Source organism: Megalopta genalis, unplaced genomic scaffold (genome assembly GCF_051020955.1).
Source record: "Megalopta genalis isolate 19385.01 unplaced genomic scaffold, iyMegGena1_principal scaffold0037, whole genome shotgun sequence".
NCBI classification, from domain to species: domain Eukaryota; kingdom Metazoa; phylum Arthropoda; class Insecta; order Hymenoptera; family Halictidae; genus Megalopta; species Megalopta genalis.
The window spans coordinates 1,828,923-1,851,976 of NW_027476106.1; the positions used below are offsets into that span (position 1 = coordinate 1,828,923).

The 23,054-nt window shown below is 41.1% G+C and overlaps 1 protein-coding gene and 1 long non-coding RNA gene across 2 annotated transcripts; both read right to left on the bottom strand.

The window, feature by feature from the left end:
* Positions 1 to 3,605: 3,605 nt before the first annotated feature.
* On the bottom strand, positions 3,606 to 6,893 carry LOC117223125 (uncharacterized). The gene is made up of 3 exons (XR_004490851.2): positions 6,255 to 6,893; positions 5,404 to 5,945; positions 3,606 to 4,864 (listed from the first exon to the last, which is right to left on the bottom strand). It is a non-coding gene; the product is annotated as an uncharacterized LOC117223125 (long non-coding RNA).
* Positions 6,894 to 12,144: 5,251 nt separating this feature from the next.
* Positions 12,145 to 17,979, bottom strand: LOC117223118 (uncharacterized). The gene is made up of 4 exons (XM_033475251.2): positions 17,639 to 17,979; positions 15,072 to 15,673; positions 14,585 to 14,766; positions 12,145 to 13,781 (listed from the first exon to the last, which is right to left on the bottom strand). The coding sequence occupies exons 1-4, from the start codon at positions 17,815 to 17,817 to the stop codon at positions 13,128 to 13,130; spliced, it is 1,617 nt and encodes a 538-aa protein (XP_033331142.2). The 5' UTR covers positions 17,818 to 17,979; the 3' UTR covers positions 12,145 to 13,127.
* Between the last annotated feature and the right edge of the window lie 5,075 nt (positions 17,980 to 23,054).

Here is a 23,054-nt window from a genome sequence, read left to right on the forward strand (position 1 = left end):
TTTGAAATCTTTATGGCGCCACACGGGACCACGGTGCGCCTCTCTCGGACGCGCAACGTAATCACGGGATTTTGGTCCGGCATTCGCCGGGCATCGCTGGCTTATTTACGAGCCGCCGTGATTCCGGTAACTAGCTCTACGGAGAAGTTCGCGGGTAATTCAGCGCGTGAATCGGTCTGACGCGCCGAATAAACGGACGGAGAGGGCTGTTTCGAAAGTGTTTTTCCGACGCGTCTCCTGTTACCGCGAAGAATTCCAATCGGCGGGAAAATGCTGATCGAAGGATTTTCGAAGAATTTGTTATTTTGAATTTCGCTGCTACGCGGGCGAAACTCGACGGAAATCTCGGCCGAATAGAAAATAATAATACAAATTGTAGATAGAAATGAAAATAATAATATAGAATTATATATTTATAGTTTCGGAAATAACTTTAAATACTTTTCGCTATTTGAGCTTTCAATTGGAACTTTTGTGTAATTGGGGAGGGTATAAAATATATATGTTCTCTCTTTATGAGATGTCTGCGTTAAGTGACACGATTCAACAATAGCGATTAGAAAAGACAAAATACGAAATCATATGCCTTCGCGATTAAATCATATTAGATGGTAAATAAAAAACTATTTGCTAGATCGATTTTTGTGTTCGATCTGTTTGTTGAAATTCAAGAAATAATAATAACTTTATTTATCGGTGGAATGAAACCTCTGTTAAACTGAAAGAGAAGGAAAGAGGGAGAGAGAGAGAGAGAAAGAGAAAAAGAGAATTATCGAAAGAGAGAGAGAGACATCGAGAGAGAGAGAGAGAAATCGAGAGAGAGAGAGAGAGAGAGAAAGAGAGAATTATCGAGAGAGAGAGAGAGAGAGAGAGAGAAAGAAATTGGGAGAGAGAATTATCGAGAGAGAGAGAGGGAAAGGGAGAGAATTATCGAGAGAGGGAGGGAGGGAGAGAGAGAGAGAAATTGGAAGACAGAGAGAAAGAGAATTATCGAGAGAGAGAGAGAGAGAGAGAGAAATTGGGAGAGAGAATTATCGAGAGAGAGAGAGAAATTGGGAGAGAATTATCGAGAGAAAGAGAGAGAGAGAAATTGGGTGAGAGAATTATCGAGAGAGAGAGAGAAAGAGGGAGAGAGAGAGAGAGAGAAATTGGAAGACAGAGAGGAAGAGAATTATCGAGAGAGAGAAAGAGAGAGAGAAATTGGGAGAGAGAATTATCGAGAGAGAGAGAGGGAGGGAGAGAGAGAGAGAGAGAAATTGGGAGAGAGAATTATCGAGAGAGAGAGGGAGAGAGAGAGAGAGAGAAATTGGGAGAGAGAATTATCGAGAGAGAGAGAGAGAGAGAGGGAGAGAGAGAGAATTATCGAGATAGGGAGGGAGAGAGAGAGAGAAATTGGAAGACAGAGAGAAAGAGAGAGAGAATTATCGAAAGAGAGAATTCTCGAGAGAGAGAGAGTGAGAGAGAGAGAGAGAGAGCGAAACGGAATAGTCGACACAGTCGTGTGGATGAAAAATATAGACTCGAAAATTTCGCAAGAGTTCCGATCGGAACGATCGCGGCGAAACGAGCTGTTCCGAGGAGGAGCCAAGTCCGTTCTCAACGAGAATCCCCTGACTACGCGTACACCCCATTCTATTCCGAGGTTCCCGAATAATCCGGAATCTTTCGCAGGCTTTACGGGGCGATAGAGAAGATTCGCCACGGGAATTGAAAACAATCGATGAAAATTCCCCGAACGCCGATAGACGCGTGGAAGCTGGGCTGCGTTCGATCCGCTGTAAAAACAACGGGTCGCCGCACAGTGGCGGCCGTCAATGGATAAAATGCTAAAATGGCACTGCTTCGCGTTCGTTCGAAACTATTACTGTACGATGCGTTGAAACTTCTGAAATAAATTAGTAATCTAAAATTACTAAAAGAAAAATTTCTAAATAATCTAATATTATAATATACTATAATATATTATAATATAATATATTAATATAATAATATAATAATATAATATATTATAATATAATCCAATATTCTAAATAATATTTCAAATATTCAGCAGAAAATACATTTGCAACTGAATATTAGGAGGAGTAAATTGTTTACATTGCCTTATGAACAAAAGGCTATTTATAACGTACAGTAATTTCTCCCTAATTGACCCTCAGCTTGGAAACAAAAATGGGCAATTTGGGAAGCGGAGCCCGATTTTTCTTATTCTAACATATTTCTTTTTGCTTTGTCTTTTTGCTTTTTCTTCCGGTTTCCTTCTTTTTGCTTCTAGTTTCTTTCTCTTCATTTCTTCTGCTTTCTTCAGCTTCCTCCTAATTTCATTTGCTCCAGTAGCGACCCCGAATAAACAACAAAAATTGTTATATTGTGTATCAAGATAATATTTACGTTGTCAGACTTGTTTATGTTTTTAAAAATTTGTTAAAAGGGTAATTGTTGCATGAGTCACAAGGCTTCAATTTCATATGCACAAAATGCAATAAATAATAATAATATTAATGTAATAAATTGAAATAGAAATACTGTATAGCTCAGAGGAAATTATTTTCGACTTAGAATTAAAATAGTTTCGAGCTAAAATAGCTTCTTAAATATTAAATACAAACAATATATTAAAAATATATAAATATAATATTAATATTAAAAATATATAAATATAATATTATTATTAAAAGTTATTAATATAATAATAGTAATTAATATTAAAAATATATAAATATAAACAATATATTTAATATTAAAGATACATAAATATAAACAATATATTTAATATTTGCTACTACGAAGTTCTATTAATTGCTAGAAACTGTAAGCAACTTCGAATAAGAAAATACGAATGATGATACACACACACAGATATCCGCGGATTTCAATTATCCTGCTGACATTTCGGTCGACCCGTTTTTTCCTCCCCGATTACGTGCGTGGTAATTTTCGTACCTAATCATCGATTCGCCGGGCTCTTAATCATCGAGGAAATTCCAGTCGCCGACGGGCCTCGAGCTTCTTCGATCGCGGGTATTAAGAAACAATTCTCTCGAGAATTGGAAAATTCCTTTTAGCAGAAATGAAATTAGAATATTCATTTCAGCTGACGCGCTGATTTTTCGCTAGCTTTTGAACGGCATTTTTACCGTACAATTGTGTTGAACAAATTGAATGTTGGTAGGATTTTCGGAGCACGAAAGGGTTGAATTAATATTTATAAATTTGATATTATTGTAAATTTTATATTCGTAACTTTTATAGTATTATAAATTTTGTGGTATAAAATTTATATTAATTTTATTATAATTATATATAATTATTATAATTAAATTTATTATAAATTTTATATTCTTTTAAATCTTTATTATTATAAATTTTATATTATAAAATTTATATTATTATAAATTTATATTATTGTAAGCTTTATATTATGAATTTTATATTATTATAAATTTATATTATTGTAAGCTTTATATTATGAATTTTATATTATAACTTTGATATTATTATAAATTTATATTATTATAAATTTAATACTATTATAAATTTTGTATTACTATATTTAATTATATATATATAAATTTAATTATAAAATTTGTAAATTTTAACTGTCCAGTTTCGGTTCCATTAATTAAATTCTTCTATTTTTAATATTTGTCGACAGTTTACTCTGACGTTGATTGTCGTTATTTAATGTTAATTGACTGTAATGAATTAATTATAGTAAAATAACTATAGCATATTTACAGTATAATAACTCGTTCTATTTGCGCTATATCAGATTTCCTCGATCAAACGATTATAATATCGCAGCAATTTTTGCAACTGTCACAATTGTTCGACGCGCGTCAATCCACTCCGCAATCATTTCGTACAGAAATCCGACGGTCTGCGACGGGCCCACGGGCTAATTGTCGCACAGCGGCACGCGACACGTTCAACGGTAATGGCTAGAAATTAATGCAACCGAGCTAATTCCTTTGTAATTAATTGATACCCGTTTCCGCGACGATGAAAATACACGCGAGTTTCGCGCGCGCGGCTATTTTGATATCAAAGCGGCGTTTGCTACCACCGTTTGCTACCTGTCAGGGGTCCATTAAAATTCGTGCGGGGGGACCGTCGGCCGGTGGCCGGGTGTCGTCACGTCGGCTGTCATCGGTTAATTATTTTCGCGCTTTGATTCGATAAAAGTTGACGCGCCCGGTGACGAGCGTTAATCGAACACGAAACGCAGCGGCCGCGTGGAAACAGCACTCGTTGAACCCGTCGACGTTTCGATATTAAAACACCGTTACCTCCCGGTGGTCGGAGATAATTATCATTTTCTTTGCTACAGGCTGATTCGCAATATTGTATTATTTTCTTCTATCTTCTGCGTTTCTCATTGTTTATATACATCTTAATCACTTGTATTATCTTCTATCTTCTATTTTTTCCTTCTTCTTTTTTATTGCATTATCTTTTGTCTCTTTTCTTCACTTCTTTTTAGTATGCTACTTGTGCGACGTATTTTCATAGTGTTATAGTGCAGGGGACCTTTCCCGGCGATATCTTTTTTATATTTTATTTTTATATTTTATATTTTATTTCTATATTTTATATTTTATTTTTATTATTTTGTATTTTATTTTTATATTTTATATTCTATTTTTATATTTTACATTTTATTTCTATATTTTATATTTTATATATTATATTTTATTTTATATATTGTATTTTATATTAATATAATTATTATTATAATATTAATATATTATTATAAGCAGGAAATGTGTAGACATTTATCCTTGTCGCAAGTAATTGAGTTCTTCTTCTTGAAATCTTCTAACACAGCGCCAGTGTTTTGTGCCTCGGCTGCTCATTTTTTTGCCTAGAAAATGCCGCATTGTGTGAAACCGTGTTATACGAGACCCAGAGTCAGTAAAAAATGTCTTGAGGAAATATACTATTATATTAACAAAAGTACTATTTCTTGGAGAAATATGCTATTAAATTAACAAAAGCATTATTTCTTGAAGAAATATATTACTAAATTAACAAAAGCATTATTTCTTGGAGAAACATGCTACTAAATCAATAAAAGTATTATTTCTTAAAGAAATATGCTATTAAACCAAGAAAGGTATATCATTTCTCGATGCAATTTAGTACTAAATCAACGAAAGTATTTTTTCTTGGAAAAATATGCTACTAAATCAGGAGAAGTATTACTTAAATCAGGAAAAGTAAGTACCTCGACATAACCTCGATGCAATAAACAACAAAAGCATATTATTTCACGAAGAAATACACTACTAAATAGCAACAAATTTTTTGGAAGACTACATTACACTAATTAAATCAACAAAAGTATTATTTCTTCAGGAAACACACTAACAAACCAACAAACCATGTTTATAGCGAGGCTACCTTGTGTATAAGATGCATAAAATCCGCAGTCGAATTATTAAGAAAATATCGAGAAGGAGGTCCGATGATCCGGGAATACGAGAGCAGGCCACTTGTAACGTGACACCGTTTCCGGACCGTTCCGTATCATTTTATACCGAGGGACAGGACTCGATGTCTGACTAACGCCGAGGATCCTTCGCTTGGCAACCAGTGGCACCGAGAGTCCTTTGTCTTCGCATCGAGATCCTCCCGCGACGGTAATAGCAGCCCGAGATCGTCGAAGAAGCGTCGACGTAGGGGCCCTCCCCTCCGCTCCCCTCCCCTCCTCGTGCCGTCGCGCAGCGCGTCGACGGGAAAAAGCGTCTCGTTATGCTCCACGTCGAGGAGGAGGAGCGTCTTTCACGGGACAAGAAGCACGGCTCCCGTTACCCACTGTTATTACTGCCTCCTTGCTTACGGCTCGAGGCTTCATCTCCGCGTCTTCATCCCTTTTCAGTTTTTAAGCTGCTCCACTTTTCCACCGAAATCGCTGGCTAACTGCTCCGAGCCTGGCCATTTAACTGAAAATCAATTATAATTATATATATAATTTGTCAGATGAAATTTTGAGAATGCATATTTTTATAGCATTTCTTTTTTACGCTGATTCGAATTCCAACGGAGAAATCGAAATTCCAACTTACATTGTTTAATGTAATGTAAATTATATGGTAATTATAATTATTCTTATGAATTAAGTATAATGTATACATAATATGTATAATATTATATACATAATATATATATCATGTTACTTAATTATACTGAGCATATTATTAAATAATTATATACTTAATACGGTAACGAGAAATAAAAATCTTCTGCCATACCGAGCACAATTTCCAATGAAAATATTGCGCCGAAAGGTTAAGATATTTGTCACAAAAAAAGTACTTCTTCACCGAGAAGTCGAGCGACACGAAGATGGAAAATACGAAGGCTCCTTAGGTCGAACAGAAAGCCACGAAATGAACGGTTTTTGTCCACGAACGATGCGCGGTTTTTCATTAAATCGTCGGACGAAAATCCGGGCAACACCTCCTCCAGAATCGCGCGAGAACCTTCTTCTGTTTATTAAAAACCGTCACTCGCAAGTTTCCACCGGGTTTGGAATCGATCGCAGCGCGCCCACGCGAGTGTCTCTCCAAACAGGCAATTTACGGAACAGAAGAAAACGTTCCGCGGCTCGCGCGACTCTCCTCGACGATTTTGTCACGTAAAACTGTGATTAGAGATAATAAAAAAGAAAGGTAGTTGAGCCGTAGCTCAACTTACTACTCCTTTTATTTCGTTTTACACAAATTGCGATACACAAATTACAATGACACTGGTGAAAGATCCGGCGGGTTCTGAGGTTAGAATCAACACTGTGTTCCCTGGGCGAAATACAATGGTTTATATATGTGTATATTATCTTATCATAACGGGTGTATAGTATTATATATATAGTATTATGTATTAGTATTATATATATATATATATATATATATATATATAGTATATATTAGTATTATATATATCTTATCATAACGGATGTATAGTTTATAAACGGAAATGAGAGCTCCTGGATTTTGTTACGGGAATTGGCCCTGTTACAATTTCACCGCCAGAGCTCCGGTGTTGCTCTCCCGTGACTTCGGAGACCCATTGTTTCGCGGAAAGTTGGCCGTATTTAAACGCGTTACAGAGTTGTTCCCGCGGAGCACTCGTCGTCGCGCCGAAAGGTTTTGTGTCCCGCCAACCGAACTTCAGACGCAGCCGGACGGACACGTTTGCTGCGACTCGTTCCACGAACGGAAAATTAACAAGCTGCCCAACTTTCGGAAGATATAACGGTATTTCTTTTTTTCTTTTTTTGGGGGGGGGCGGAACTCGCCGATTTCTGACCGTTCGAAATAATGCTGTAATTCGAATCGACAGGGAGAACATTGTGGTGGTAGTTTATTTACATTCATGGTTGTCCATCATTCAAGAACATTTTAGCAGGTCTCGTTGAATCATGTTATTTCTTATAGGGGGCTGTTGATGCATTTAATTTGATGTTATTCGTCGAGGGAATATACTGGTAAATATACAGAAGTATTTGTTTTTGGGGGATAAATATGCTAGAAAAGCTACAAAAGTGTATTATTTCTTGAAGAAATATATTATTGATTTGACAAAAGTATTTTTTCTTGGAGGAATATGCTACCAAATCAGCAAAAGTATATTATTTCTCGATGCAATATACTGCTAAAACAAGAAAAGCGTATTATTTCATGAAGAAATATACTACTAGATAGCAACAAATTTCTTGGAAGAATACAGTGCGCTATTAAATCAACAAAAGTACTACTTCTTGGAGAGAAATACATTATTGAATCAGCAAAAGTATATTACTCCTTGATGTAATATATTAACTACTAATCCAACAACAATATTATTTCTTGGAAAAATATTCTACCAAACCAACAAAAGCATTATTCCTCAAAGAATCGCCTTAACAAACTTCAAAAAATATTGTCTCCTGAATACAAAAGCCTGCAAAATGGTTAAAAATGTTATTTCTCAAATGAAGCTATCGAAGAATATTATTTCTTGAAAAAAAGAGACATCAGCAATACATAGAAGACATAATTTCCCTCAGAAATATGCTAAAACATTCTCAAAAATATTACTCATTGAAAGAAAGATGCCTTCGAAGTGCTAAATTATTTCCTGAAGAGGCGCAGCTGTTCCGTGAAAACTGTGGTGGCAAATGGCGTCCGCGAGAGATCCCCGAGAATGCCGAGCAGAGTGTCTGTGTGGTGCGTCGAATGCACGCGTGCGGAGGAGTGGAGACAACGGTAATTGAGGCGGTCCTCGGTCGAGACGTGTCCCAGGATGCAGTACGTCGTCGGCGGCGACTTGAAAATCCGGCCGCGAGGAGTGCTATTTCCACCGCCTTGATGACCGTACAAAAGAGGCCTGCCTAGAACACATAGGTAGCTCAACAGGTAGCTCGGAAAGTGCCTTTCACCGATCCCCCCTCCCCTTCCCGGCCGCCGCTGCTTTTATGCTCGACGAGCCTCCTTCCCCCTCCCTCGTGCCTACGCACGCACATTCCGCCGCCCCTGGAATTGACGTTTCTCCGACGCGAAGCAGGTTCCGGTAATTCCCACGCTGGAAAACTTTCCGCGAAGAATTACGCGCGCGGAACTGGCGCAACAAGAATTATTCCGCCGGTAAGCGGCGGGGAAACGTTCTAAACTTTTCCGGGAAATCGCTGGATTCTACTCTTAAAAGACGTGGAAGTAGTACGTTGTTAGCGAGAGTCGTTCCTTCTTAAACTCTGCCGCGTGTTTTCAGGGAAAACCGTGCGGTGCTTCGTCCGAACAGCGAACGTAGGTTATGATAGTTATACTATTAAATGAACAAAAGTATTATTTCTTTATAAAGAAATAATAGATATTATAAAGAGAAATATGCTACTAAATCAGCAAAAGTATTATTTGTTAAAGAAATATACTAATAAACTTACAAAAGTATATTATTTCTCGAAGAAATATACTACTAAATCAACAAAAGTATTATTTCATGGTGAAATATTATTATTGAATCAACAAGAGAATTTTCTCGATCGTATTTAATCGTGGTAAGTAAACGGTTCCAACGAAAATGTACGCCGGTTTAAACGATCATTTATCCGTCGAAATATTTCCGAACGCGTCGGCAACGTTTTCGAAATCGTTTCGGAAAATTTTATTCCGCGGCGCGCAATTACTTCTGTGTAAATTTTCAATCTTCGCGCCAATTAACTCGCCAAACAGGAATTCTCGCGAACACTCGTCGGCCGATATTAATAAAATGACTCTGCGGGGGTGTAATTCCACATCAGCCCCGTTTCATCGGCGATCATTTCACGGACGAGGTGGAAATAAATTTACGACAGCGCTGAAAGCGTTACGCGAATCGCAGAAGCCGGCTACTTCGTGAATTTTTTAGGGCATTTCCCGCCGGTTCGCAATCATTAACGCTCTTTGATCGATAACGAGCTTCGTTAATGGCACTCATTGGACATTTTCATTAATATTTGTGGCTGTTCAATCTCGCTCTTCCCGTCGATTAATAATTCTTATTTCACTGGAGAGACCTGAGAATCTGATGGAATATAATTTATTATATATATATATATATTATATTCTTACATATTATATATATAATAATAATATATATTTATTATATAATACATTACGTGTCGCGAGATCATGAGATCGCCTGTAGACTCGATTAGGCCTCTAGGTTAGGTTGGACCGGCACGCCATTGCGCTACTACTGCGGAATGCTAATGTTCAAGCGTCTTCATTTTGTACGTAACTACTGACTAATCGCTGGCTAATAATGTAAAGTATGTTTAATTTGTTTGCTGTACCTGCTCGTACCAGCAAGCAGTTTCGAGATCAACTATGACCTATCACACCAACTGACCAAGTGCAACATGTTAGACCCTATCGAAATGTCGCGCGCCGGTGGCGCCAGGGTGGCGTCGCGTTCACAGCTGAAGTTCAAAGGCCGACTGCAGACGAAAGTATCTCCATCGCAGTGCACCAAACTGTTAAGTTCCTCAGAACATTATTGTCGCCTTTACAGCAAATTCTCCCTAATTGACGCTCAGCTTGGAGACAAAAATGGACAATTTGGGAAGAGGAGAAACGATTATTCTTACTATTATATTATACTATTCTTATTATTATATTATATTATTCTTACTATTATATTATATTATTCTCTTATTATTATATTATATTATTCTTATTATTATATTATATTATTCTTACTATTATATTATATTATTCTTCTACCGATTCTCAACAATTATAATTACAAAATTAATAGTATTAATCATACCTGCTCTTCTGGGATTGTCAATTTGTGTTTCCAAGCTGAGTGACAATTAGGGAGAATCTACCGTACATCGAAAACGATAAAACAAACACAGGATGATTCCTCAGGTCGTTTGAAGCAACTTTTTCCTCAGCAGAAATGCAATCCACGGCTTCGTTTACGAGTTATTGACGATAAACACTGACCAATGAGAGCGCGGCTGACGCTAGGCCGCCTCGCGCCAGCCGAGCTCGCCTCTGATTGGTCACCGTTTTTCGCTAATAACTCGTCAACGACGCGTCGGAGAAAGTTTTTGCAAAGGAAAAAGTTGCTTCAAATGTCCTCGGGAACCCCTTATTTCCCGATTTCGAGCGACTTTTAGGGCACCCTGTGTGCACATTTCCCTCGCAGAGAGGAAGCTTTCAAGTCGCAAACGCTTCGAACCCCAGGCCTGAAGGATCGATGGAAACGAAACGAAATAAGCATTCAATCGGCGGTCGCGTTGACGATCGATCCCGCACTAACCGCGCAATCCGAGCGCGACGCTCTCGACCTGTCCGTAGAAAAATGAGCCCTCTTTGTCGGCCGGCCTCCTCCTTGACGTTTCACGGATGCCCGGACACGCCCGTCGCAATCGGTTATTCGGCCGGGTCGGGCGTCGGCAACGCGGATGAATATTCAATCGGCCGTCGGAGCCCGCCTGATAACTGATAATCCATCGCGCTCGAAATAGCCGGGATTCACGGCGCTGAAAGAGGATTCCGGGAGGATCGCGGTTTACTCGATTGCACCACCCGCAAAGACCACCCACTCGTTCTGCCCGGCCGATGAAATATGGATGCCTAACTGGCCCGATTTCCAATGGCTTCCGCCCGGACGGCGACGCGGTCTACGATTTGCAGAAACAGAACGCTCGCATGAATCTCTTCCGTGAGACGCAATTAACATGAGCACCACCGTCAGGACCGCATCGAGCAGCTTCGACACCCTGGACTGGAAATTTACCGGGCACTTTCGCGTGCGCCAGTAAATTCTACCGTTCCACTCGTCGACCACCCTTGCGTTTGACTGGCTCTACATTTTTCTCTTCGCCGCGAGCTTAACCGAGACGTATTTTATAATCATTATAAAATATACGATCTTTTTAAGTATCTTAACGGTCTTTCTCGCGGCCCCAAAATTTCCGTTCACCTCGCAGGTGAGCACAATGAAATTTTCATTCGCTCGACAATGCTTTTCTACGACCCTAAAATTCTCGTTCGCTCTGTTCAATCTCATTTTGGAGTTCTAAAATTCGCGTTGATCCTCCGCTGTTCCCTTTTTTCGACGTAGCAGAAAACGGAACGCGCGATTTTTGCGCACCCTATAATCTTTTCGACGGCCCCGAAAAACGCGCATTCTTTTTCAGACCACGTAATTTTCGGGAAATTTAAAATCGTCGCCGTCACTGTAATATTCAGTGTTAAAATATTCATCGCAGTCGTTCCCCCGTTCCGTTTTCTATACAAATATTTCACGCTTCTTGTGACTGCCGCATTATTAACCCTTTGCACTCGTGACTATTCTAGTTCCAAAACGAGGACATTTGTTTCAAACCTGTTCAATCGTTCCATTCGGCACGATTGTTTGACAATTTATCGAGTACAGGCGAACCGAATAATGTGGAGATTTTTTTGAAAATAGCGTGTGAATTTTTAGCGTCGCCTCAGAGTCGCCATTCGAGTGCAGAGGGTTAATAGAAGCTTCTAAAATTTAGATAACTGCTGAAATGTTATTTTGATGTTTCATCTCCGATTGCAAGACTAGAGATACGCGAACACGGTGTCCAACGTGCTCAACGAATAATTCAAATGATTCAAATGATTCAAATAATTCATATAATTATTGTAAAAATATATTTGTTCGTCGATTTACACTATCGCGAAACTACACGCGTCTCTTAGCATGTCAGCAGCCTTAAAACAACGAATATCCTTCGGTACTTTCGTAGACCTGGACGGACGAGGAGATTCTTGAAAACTCTGTCGAGTCAGCAATCGTTTGCAGTCATTTCCCTCCCCTTGTCCCTCAGCTTGAGAACGAAAGTAGACGACTTGGGAAGAGGAGACATGATTATTCGAGCTTCGCGGCTCGTTTTTATATTAGTTTTTGTAATAAGTCCCCTCGCGTTTTCTCGTAAAAAAATATAGTACACTTCAGTCGTCGATGCTAACAGACTCGTTATACAATTTCAACCTAATCTATTCTTTCTTAAAGTATACACTTTCAGCTTTCATTTAAGCTAAGTTTCGTGGAAATGGCTCTTCAGGAACGTATCTTAAAATCCATCCGAACTTTTTTTAAATCTTGTAAATCCCATGATGTCAAAGGTGTCGATTCCTTTTAATTTTTCAAAATGATCTCGTCATTCTATTGCAATCTAATATACCCTGTCTTAAAGTAGACACTTCCAGCTTTCGTTTAAGCTAAGTTACATGGAAATAACTCTTCATGAACGTATCTCAAACTTCATTCGAACTACCGCTTCGACTTCGTATAATTTTCCTTGTCTTTTCCTAGATGCCAGAGGTCCGCGACTTATTAAACAAATTAATTCCCAATTGTCAACAACAATAAAAAAAACGGGCCACGAGGCTCGAATAATCGTATCTCCTCGACCCAAGCTGCGAATTTTCCCAATCTGAAGCACAGCGTGAGAGGAACATCCGTAACTCGCGCTCGCCAATCGCCGACCGCGGCGAACCTCGAAGAAAGTTCGCGCAAAGCGCATCGCAACGAATCTATTGAGAAGACGCCTAAAGAACGGATGCGGGGCTGAAGGTATACAGCAATCCGCAGCAATCGTCATCGTCGTCGGCACGCTACCGCGTCGCATAATCTCGTCGAACGTAGTCGCTGTCGGCGGGTCTCGAAATCCTGGCGCCCCGCGCGGCGTCTCCGGAATCCGGCGATCGATCACCGGCTTTACTCATCAGCAGCAAGTCCGTGGCCATCTGGAGCAGCTCGAGATCCTGCTTGCCCAGCTCCTCGATCATCCGATCGCTGATTATACCCCCACTCTCCGGCTCGACTGCCGTTCTGCCGCATCCGTCGCCCGGTTTCATTGCTGTTGGCGAACTGTCCTCGTCTCGCGAGTCTATCACGTAGGTTGCGTTCGTGACGTCGGTGTTCGTCGACGTCCCGCTGGCCGCACACTTCAGCATCGCTGTCCCCCCGTCGAAATTTCTCCCCTTCGCGCGCTTCGCCCGGCTGTACTCCGCGGGGCTTCCGGTTTCCTCGGTCGCGAGCTCTTCGGAGGACGAGGAGGACTCGCTGCTGTACGACGATCCCCTGTTCCCCGATTTTTGTGCCGCTTCGTCGACTCTGAATGTAGTGTCTCCGCGGGTAGCTACGTTTTCGCCGGCTGGATCCGATCTAGCCGAGCTGCAACCATCGGACTGCTCCGAGCGCGACGTTGTCTCCTCGTCTTCCGACTCGCTGCTAGATTCCTCCTCCTCCTCGTACTTGGCAATCACCTTTGAAGAGAACATGCTGATTAGGATCGTCTGCGCTAGACTGCCAAAACGGTTCGATTCTTTGGATCAGAGCTGTTCAACGGTTTGCCCGGACGAGCAGCGATTTTAGGGCCAGACGAACACCGGTCAATGGGCTCTAGGCCTCTTCCCTAGCTCCTCAATACGACCTTGACATGACCTTGACATGATCCCGCCTGGGACGACACGTTATCGGCTGAAGATAAAGGTGATAAAGGTTGACTGAAGGTTGCGTCGAGATTCAGTGAAATAGAATGAGCATCGGACGGTCGTCGTAAGTCCTAGTGACGTAATCACTGTCAGTGTAGTCATGGAAAGTCGCTACGCAAGGCGACGCATGCGCAAGGCGTCCCGCACAGCGGCGCAGGCTGTCAGCCGGGTGACTTTTTTACGCGTTGATTACAAAAAAGTTCCTCGATTTTATAATTTACGTATTCCATAAAACGTTGTACATGTACGAAACATAAATATTAACTACATATTTAGAAAGTAAAAAATAGATTGTTTAATTCTATTTAAGCAATTTCTTTTTCAAAATTTCATTGCGATATCTCTAATGGTTCGAAAGTTACAACAGAACGTCGCTGAATTTCTCGATCCGGATCGCTGCGCGCCGTCGTGCGGGACTCTACCGCACATGCGTCGCCTGCCCCCACTCCTTGCTTAGTGACTCTCCTCGTGACTGCACTGGACCCCACTCCGCTAAGTCCTCGTCCACCGCGAAGCCTGTCGAACTGCTCTGCTCTAAACCGTTTCTCCACCGTCTCGTTCTTCAAAGATGCAACCTTGCACTCTTCGCTGGAACTGTCCTCCGGTGTCGCCCTTCGCACTGCAAGCGTCATCTGCTTGATCAGATCTCTGATGTAGGACTGCAACAAAGTATCACCCTCGTCTTCTGTGATCTTGGCTGCTAGGTGCAGGGCTCGAGAGGCTTCCGCGAAGCTTCCTAACTTCGCCAGGGCTTGCCCTTGGAAGACATCGACAAAATTAATACTGTTTCAATGTTGGTTTTTATTGTTATTCATTTCGGACTGAACGGTGTTGCCGGAGGATCTATGGAAAAAATAGCTGCAAGCAATGATTTATACTTTTCAATATTTTCTCAAAGTATCGAATCTCTGAAAACACGAATTACATTAAAAATCGTAATGCAAAGAAACCATACGTGTGCATATGTATCTATATACTTAGGTTATGTATCTATTACTGCGGGCCGAATACCGCGGACGCTAGCCCTAAATGAAACAATCGAGTGCCCAATTTCTTGCTCACCTAGGAGAAGCTTTCCATGCAACAGCCACTTGGCGGAGTTAACCTCTTCGGCCACCTCGAGGCACTTCAGCGCCATCCCCAACGCCAGCCTGTACTTGCCTGTCTCCAGATAACACCGGCCAATCTCGTGTCTGATCCAAGCGAGGGGTATCGGCTCGTCGAGATCGGCAGCCAGATGCTCCCACGCTCTCGCCGCAGCATTCAGGTGGCCGAAGCTAAGGTGCACCTTTCCCAGAGTGACCAGCGCCCTGCAGAACTGCACGACGTCGCCGGTGCTCTTCGCCAGGCGAATCAAACGGGACACGCTGCACACGGCCAGGTCATGTCTGTTCGCGGCCACGTGGACCAAGGACAGATAATGATAGGAGGCGATCTGATAGCGGCTCGGATCCTCGAGCGCGTCCGATACCATCAGCAGCTCCTGCGCCGCCTTCATCGTGTCGGCCATCTTGCCGGAGTCGAAAGCTGTCTTTAACGCCGCGAGATATCTATCCGCCAGATTGTTCAGATGTCGCAGCTTCTGCTTCGATCTTGCCAACTGGGCCTGCGAAAATCGTGGACTCGGCACGGTCTTCCAGAAACTCTTGTGGTCGTCGAAGTAGCTGGAAACGAGAGTTTCCGGACCATTTTGTGGAGGTTAGAAGGATCTTGGGAACTCGTGCGGGCGGGACTAACCTATCGCTTTCGGAGATACCTCGACTATTTTTTTAACGGTTCTTTTCAAATCGAAGACCCACAGTTAACAATCTCTCGGATATATATAAACACAGTGATAACTATATCATTTGCAATCGAACTAAATTATAAATCTGCAAAATCGTTTCGAACATTTGGTACTTAATTATTTTATTTAATTTCCTTTACTTGAGATTCTTTTTTCCGTTTTATTCAGTTATTTCGTGGTTAATACAAGTGCTGCCATCTATTGTGCATTTATTATAAGGAAACGACTACAGTAAATTCTGCCTAATTGACGCTTGGGTTATGCACAAAAATGGACAATTTGAGAAGAGAATATATATCATATATATTATATAAGATAGATAATATATATAATATATAATAATAATATAATTACATATAATATAATATAATATAATAATAATATAAGAATATATTATAATATAATATATTATATATTATATAAGATATATTATATACTATATTATGTAAGAGGATATATATCATTTATTTATATTTATTACTTATTTACATTGATACATTATAGTTACCGATTGCCAACAACTATAAAAACGCGAGTGGCAAGGCTCGAATGATCGCGTCTCCACTTGCCAAATTGTCCAATCCGTGCGTCAATTATGGAGAATTTAGTGTACACGGTGTGACACACGTACGGCACGATAACGGCGCGTCAGTCAAATGCGAAGGGTTAAAGAGACTGTTCAGCGTTTAATCCGCGGACGCTCTGTGTGCGGGATTAGTCCCCGGGATCGGCAGAAGGGTCGAACAAGCCTGAAACAGCCTGGAACAGGTTAGGTTTACAGATTTGTCCCTGCCCGGTCCAGTTACCGTGCACGCGATCCAATTGAATCGACTGTACCATTGAGATTAATATATTCGATCCCGGGAGCTTACGTTACATTCTTGCTGATACCAGTTGAGACCGTAAGCCCGCGGCTCTGTTGCTCCGGCTCGTTTAATCCTAACCCCCAAGACGCGTCGACGCCGTCTCCGAACGTATCGGTGTCTTTGCAGGCCAGACGGGGATCGCGATGGTCGATTACAGCGACCGCGTAGGGAGCTAATTCATTGAACGTTCATTTTCGATCGATACATTTTTTTGAGCACGTTGAACGCGGAGGCCCGGGGACTACAGTTTTCTTTAGGGGACCAAATTTCGTCGATTGTTCACTGTGTATTACTGTAGATGTCGACGAGTAAACGCCGAAAACGCAAGTTTCAATGCACGGAACGCGTCGGTTCGAAAGTTACACGTGTCGGAAGTTGACACGAACTTTCAGCGTCCTCGGCGCGCATGCGCGCCGCCATATTGGCACGCGACTAGTTCGTGGACGTGACCCGCGCGTCCGTCAGAAGAATTCGGTATCTTTGCACCGAGTCTACTTCCGTAGACTACTACCGTAATATTATTATTGTAGACATTATACATATATAAAATATAATATAATAAAAATGTATAATTATAATAAGGAGCAGAAGAATATAATAATATAGTAATACATAATATATAAAATTATTATATATATAATATAATATAATATCAATATATAATTATAATAATAATACGGATAAGAAGAATATAATAATATAATAATAAATAATATATATGATTATTATATATATAATATAATATCAACATATAATTATAGTAATAATAATAAGGAGAGGAAGAATATAATAATAATAATATTATATGATATATATACATAATTATTATATATATTATATATTATATAATATGTATACTATACATATAATACAATAATAATAATAATATTATATAATAATATATTTATTACATTAATAATATTATTACATTATATATATGATTTAGAGGTTATGATATATAATCGCAAGCAGCATACCTCAAGACTTCCGCGACGGAAGCAGCTTCCGGCTGCCTCTTGAGCTTCTCGTTGGCCAAGATGGCGGCGGTTTCGGGGCACAGGTTGGCCATTAGCCGTTCCTCGGACTTGGCGGCCGCTCTTTTGGCGGCCGGCCTCGCAGGATTGTTGCCGGAACTTATGGTCGCCATTGTTCTCATCGCCGCCACTTTGTGACTGTTGTCGCGTGGAAACAGATTCGCGGCCCGATGGTAGAGCACCAACGCCGACTCGTAATCACCGCTGCAAATTGCGATTCGACTCTATGGAATTCGCTCGGCTAAGTGGCGCGGCCGTCTTCCCCCTCCCCACTCCACCACGTCGCGCGGGATCAACCCGCGATTAATCGTTGCCGGCCGCCCCCCTTTTCGGGGAACTACGTCCTGCCCCGCCCCCCACTCCGTGAAGCGGGAAGCAATTAGCGGAACGAACGATCGTAGCGACATGTCGGCGAAGGGAAACGCGACTGCGAAATCTCGCGCGTCGCCGGCGAATCAAACGATCGTAATAAATAACCGAGGACGCCAGGAATTTTGTTAATAATCCTGAGAGCGTGCGGCGGCACCCGCGGCGGAAGATTTCCCGCGTTCCAGCTGATACCGTCGCGCTGATTTACGTCTCGTGCTTTATCTGTCGACAAACATGGCGCGGCTCGCAGAGCGAAAGGAAGGAACTGTGCGAGAAAGAGAAATATCTTCGCGACCTCTATTGCCGACAACGAAAGAACAAAATATTCGCGCGGTATTCGAACAGAATGCGGCGCGGACGAAACGCAGCTGCGTGATTTTCCACGGTGCAAATGGCCCTGCGAAATGGCTCGGACGAAATTTGTCCGCGTGTAAAAATGGGGATGATATGGAGCTGGAACACATTTCTTGGATCGCAAGCAGGGTTGAAATATAGTCGCATGATTGTAGGGGTTGCAGAGGCAGTCGTGAAATATTTCTGTAGCTTCGAGTGCAGGTGTTCTGGAAATTTCAGAATGAATTTATATTTTTTGAGCATTAAACAGTGTTGCATTATTTTAGGGGTTGTAAATTAGGGCGCGCAAAATTTCTGTACCTTCGAGTGGAGGCGTTTTTGAAATTTGAGACTGAATTTTTATTTTTTGAGCATCGAGCAGGGTTGAAATATAATCGCATAATTTTAGGGGTTGTAAATTAGGGCGCGCAAAATTTCTATGCCTTCAAGAAAAGCTGTTTCTGATATTTGGAACTGAATTTTCATGTTTTGAGCATCGAGCAGGGTTGAAATATAATCTCATGATTTTAGGGGTTGTAAATTAGGGCGCGCAAAATTTCTATACCTTCAAGAAAAGCTGTTTTTGATATTTGAAACTAAATTATAACACTGAAACGAAAGAACAAAATGATTTTAGGGGTTGTAGCTTCAATTGGAGGTGTTTTAAGGATTCGCCGCCGAACTTCGAAACAGAGAGAATTTTTCTATACTCTACTCTACTCTACGGAATTATACGTGAATACAATCGGTGGCTGACACGTGTCCTGATATTAATTCCTCGATGACCATGATCGCCATGACACGGCTCACTATTTACCATAAATTAAACGTCCATGTATGTATTATATTAGGACAGTGGTCGAGTAGCTCCCAACTGTTTACGTTTCAAAACGTTGCCAAACACGGTTGTTATTGTTCCGCTAATACGAATCAACAGACGTATTAGTAAACAGTTTAGCATCGCACAGTCTCACATTCTCCTGAAAATCATAAACAGAATAGTTCCCAGAAACAATGCACTACGATTCTCTGACTAAAAAGGCCACTTCGCGTCCGTTCGAAAAGCTTTTACCTTAATGTAGAGATAATCTCCGGGCTTTGAATATAAAGCAGCTGTCCGTTAACATTTTTTCACTTCTCCTCGCTTGTTGCACAATTTCCTTCGCTGTAATCTCTCATATTTTTCACGTTTCAGCTTTTTAAAACTGCTCTTTATGATTTTCGCGAGCAAAAACTGAAGAACTGTTTGAAAATCTCTCTCAACTTTGTACGTACAACAATTTCTGTACAACGTTGTTCCAAGCTTGCTTCTACATATACAGAGTGTCGCAAAATTATTATACAAGCGAGAAATGAGGAATTCTTGAGGTTATATAATTTAACTTTTTCCTTGGTGAAAAACAGTGAACAACGAGAGGCGAGGTCTATATATATACAGGGTGTCTCAAAAATGTCACGCAATCCGAAAGTGACGGGTTCCTCGGGTCGTTCGAAGCAACTTTTTCCTTTACAAACATTCTCTCCGAGGCACCGTTAACGAGTTATCAACGAAAAGCAGTGCGCCAATGAGAGGCGAGCTCGGCTGGCGCGAGACGACCGAGCCAATGAGCGGAACTGGGCTTCGCGCGCTGGTTGGCCGAGCCGCCTCGCGTCAGCCGTACTCGATTCTTATTGGCGCACTGTTCTTTCGTTAAGAACTCGTTAACGGTGCCTCGGAGAACATTTTTGTAGAGGAAAAAGTTGCTTCAAATGATCCGAGGAATCCGTCATTTCCGGAACACTTTGTATATATATATTATAATATCTATTTTGCAAAATCCGCGGTCTATTACTATACCGGCGAGCCTAAAATGTCCGAGCAAATTAATGTATTTTATTTAACCGAGAGAGAGAGAGAGAGAGAGAGAGAGAGAGAGAGAGAGAGAGAGAGAGATAATAGAAAGCAATAATAATAAATCAACGATAATAAATAACCACCGGTTGCGCTCAGCGGCGTAAGCTCCCCTGACGGCCGGTTAACGGGGCACAGTAATTGGCTCCTCTGCCGTACGACGCGAGGGCTCGCGCGGCGTTAGCGGTCGAGTTGGCGCGCAACGCCGGAAACGATATTTCGTAAATAACATTAAGTGCGCGGGCAGTTCGCCGGGGCGAACGCTCGCGCGCTGTTTGATCGGGCCGGATTAATCGGATCCGCGAAACGAAATTGTAACGCAGCGACATTGAAACAACGTTGCAGGAAGTTATTCGGATTCGCGTATCGCGCGAACGATCGGCGGACGCCTCGTGATTAACTATGCAAAAGTGATTAAACGATACTGCACGGTCGGTCGAATAATTGAACCGGCGGCACCAAAGGAATAAATTAATTCCGCTGATTAAATCGTTAAAACCGCGCTCGAACGATGCCGGGCCGAGACTCGGCCGTACGCTGGGACCCCGCGGTTCAAACTGCCAGCGATAATATTATTTCCCAATCGAAACCGTGCGATTACCGATGCAACAGTCCTCTGATTTCCTTCGTTACTCTAACGCGAAACTCTGCCGCGGCTACTTTCTTAATCATCCTGCGTTCTTTGGAAATAATTCGAATAGAATTTTTAGTTAAATGTGGACACTACTGCAAAAGCCCCAAATACTGTGGTGTTATTAAAAAAGTGCAATAAAGTTATATAAAAAATTACTTATTATTATACCTTTATTATAAAAGTATTATATAGTAATATTATACTTTTATTATAAAAGTATTATATAGTATTATATAGTATATTTATAATAAAAGTATAATAATAAGTAATTTCGTATAGTCTTCTCAAAACGAGTCTCACAATTTTTCATACGTTTAATATCGATCAATTATTTATTACTTATCGACTGCGTACCTTAACCTATACAGTGCATTCTCGACGAGCCAAGGAACTGTAGCTTTGTGTGTGTACATTTTACAAGAAAATAGGTTATATATATCTTAACCTTAACACGCAGCAATCGAAACGTCCGCAATATTCTGCTTGCAGTAATACGTAAATACATAACCTATGTAATAGATACGTATTCACTTTTCTGTACGTGCTTTAACAAAGAACGTTATTAGGTTCATTAATCAAATTATTTCGATATCGTCGCGAAGTTTTTTCGAAGCTTCGTATCTTTATTTTTATGCATCGAATGCATCGAACGATCGATTTAGTACCGAAAAGACGGGCCGGCGGCGCGCGGCGTCAGTGTCGATCGAGTCCGGCGCCGATATGGGACACGGAAATTGTCCAGGGACCGCACGTCCCTCGACGAGGTTACGGTGTCTCTCGTTCGCCGCGAGTTCGCTCGCGCGAGGTCGGGGAAGCTCGCGTAAGCTCGGGGAAACTCGCGATTCCCTTCGCGGCCGAAGAGATCGTGTCCGCCGAGGAACGGCGAATCGCCCTCAGCCCCTCACCTGTGATAGAGCTGATCGGCCTCGCGGTGCAGCGCATTCGCGAACTCTCGTCCGGTTCTCGCGTGGCTCCTCTTGTGGTCGGACCGGGCTCGGTTCTCGGCATGTTCCACGGCCATCCTCACCTCGTTCGAGCCGCGCAGCTCGTCCTTGCGGCCTCCGCTCGCGAGGACAGCCATCGATTTTCAAGGCTTGAACACGCACCGACGTCGCGCCTGTGTCCTGCCTGAACTTCGCCGTCCAACAATTCGTCACGTATCTGAACCTCGTCTATAGTTACCGTCGAATATCGAACCGGTCGCTTTTCGATCCTGTAGAACCCCCATGATGGTCATGGCCGATGTATCGACACCTGTGACATAACCAAGAAAAATTTATTAGGATTGGAACCTTTATAATTTACATCGGGACCTTGGCTCATTGGGGGCGCCGGTTACTGTGGGGTGTCCAAATGCCTTCAGTTTCGGGTATAATTTATTTTTTATTGATCGAATAAGGTGTATTAAATTTCTTCTTATTCAAAAATAAACAGAGAAAAGAATAAGAGAATTTAATATGTTTAGTTCGATAAATATAAAGTTAATTATGCTTGAAAATAGATGAAAATTATAAGTAAGTAATTTATTCTTTTATTTTGTGTATTTTTGAATCGACGAATTTAATGTCTTTTTCGATGAATATAAACCTAATTACGCCCGGAAACGAATCAAAGACACAGCAATTGGTCACCACACAAAAAAGAAGCTCGTACAGATGGATCGGAGGTTTTACTGCGGCGGATCTGTTTTGTTGAATCCAGCGACATAGACGGACACTTTTAAAAATGATTGCGAAACCATATTGCAGCGCGAGATCATGTTGTTTGGGAATTTGATGCGGAGGATTTCCCGTGGAGACCAGCTTTAGTCGATCAAGCTCGTGAAGGATCTGCTGGTTAATCGGATTACGAGACTTGAAACCATTTTGATCCTTTCCTATACAGTTTAAACGATGAATTCTAGATCCTAGACTATGACTGCGATAAAATAACGAAGGTTCAGCTTTATTTGTCCCTATATTATACTTACTATATATATATATATATATATATATATATTACGCACGATCTAGCTTTATGGTTGGCATAAAGTACTATAACTATACACTATAATATACTATACTACTATATATATACTATAATATACTATAACTATATTAATATTTTATATTATAAAAATTGCTAAAATTTTC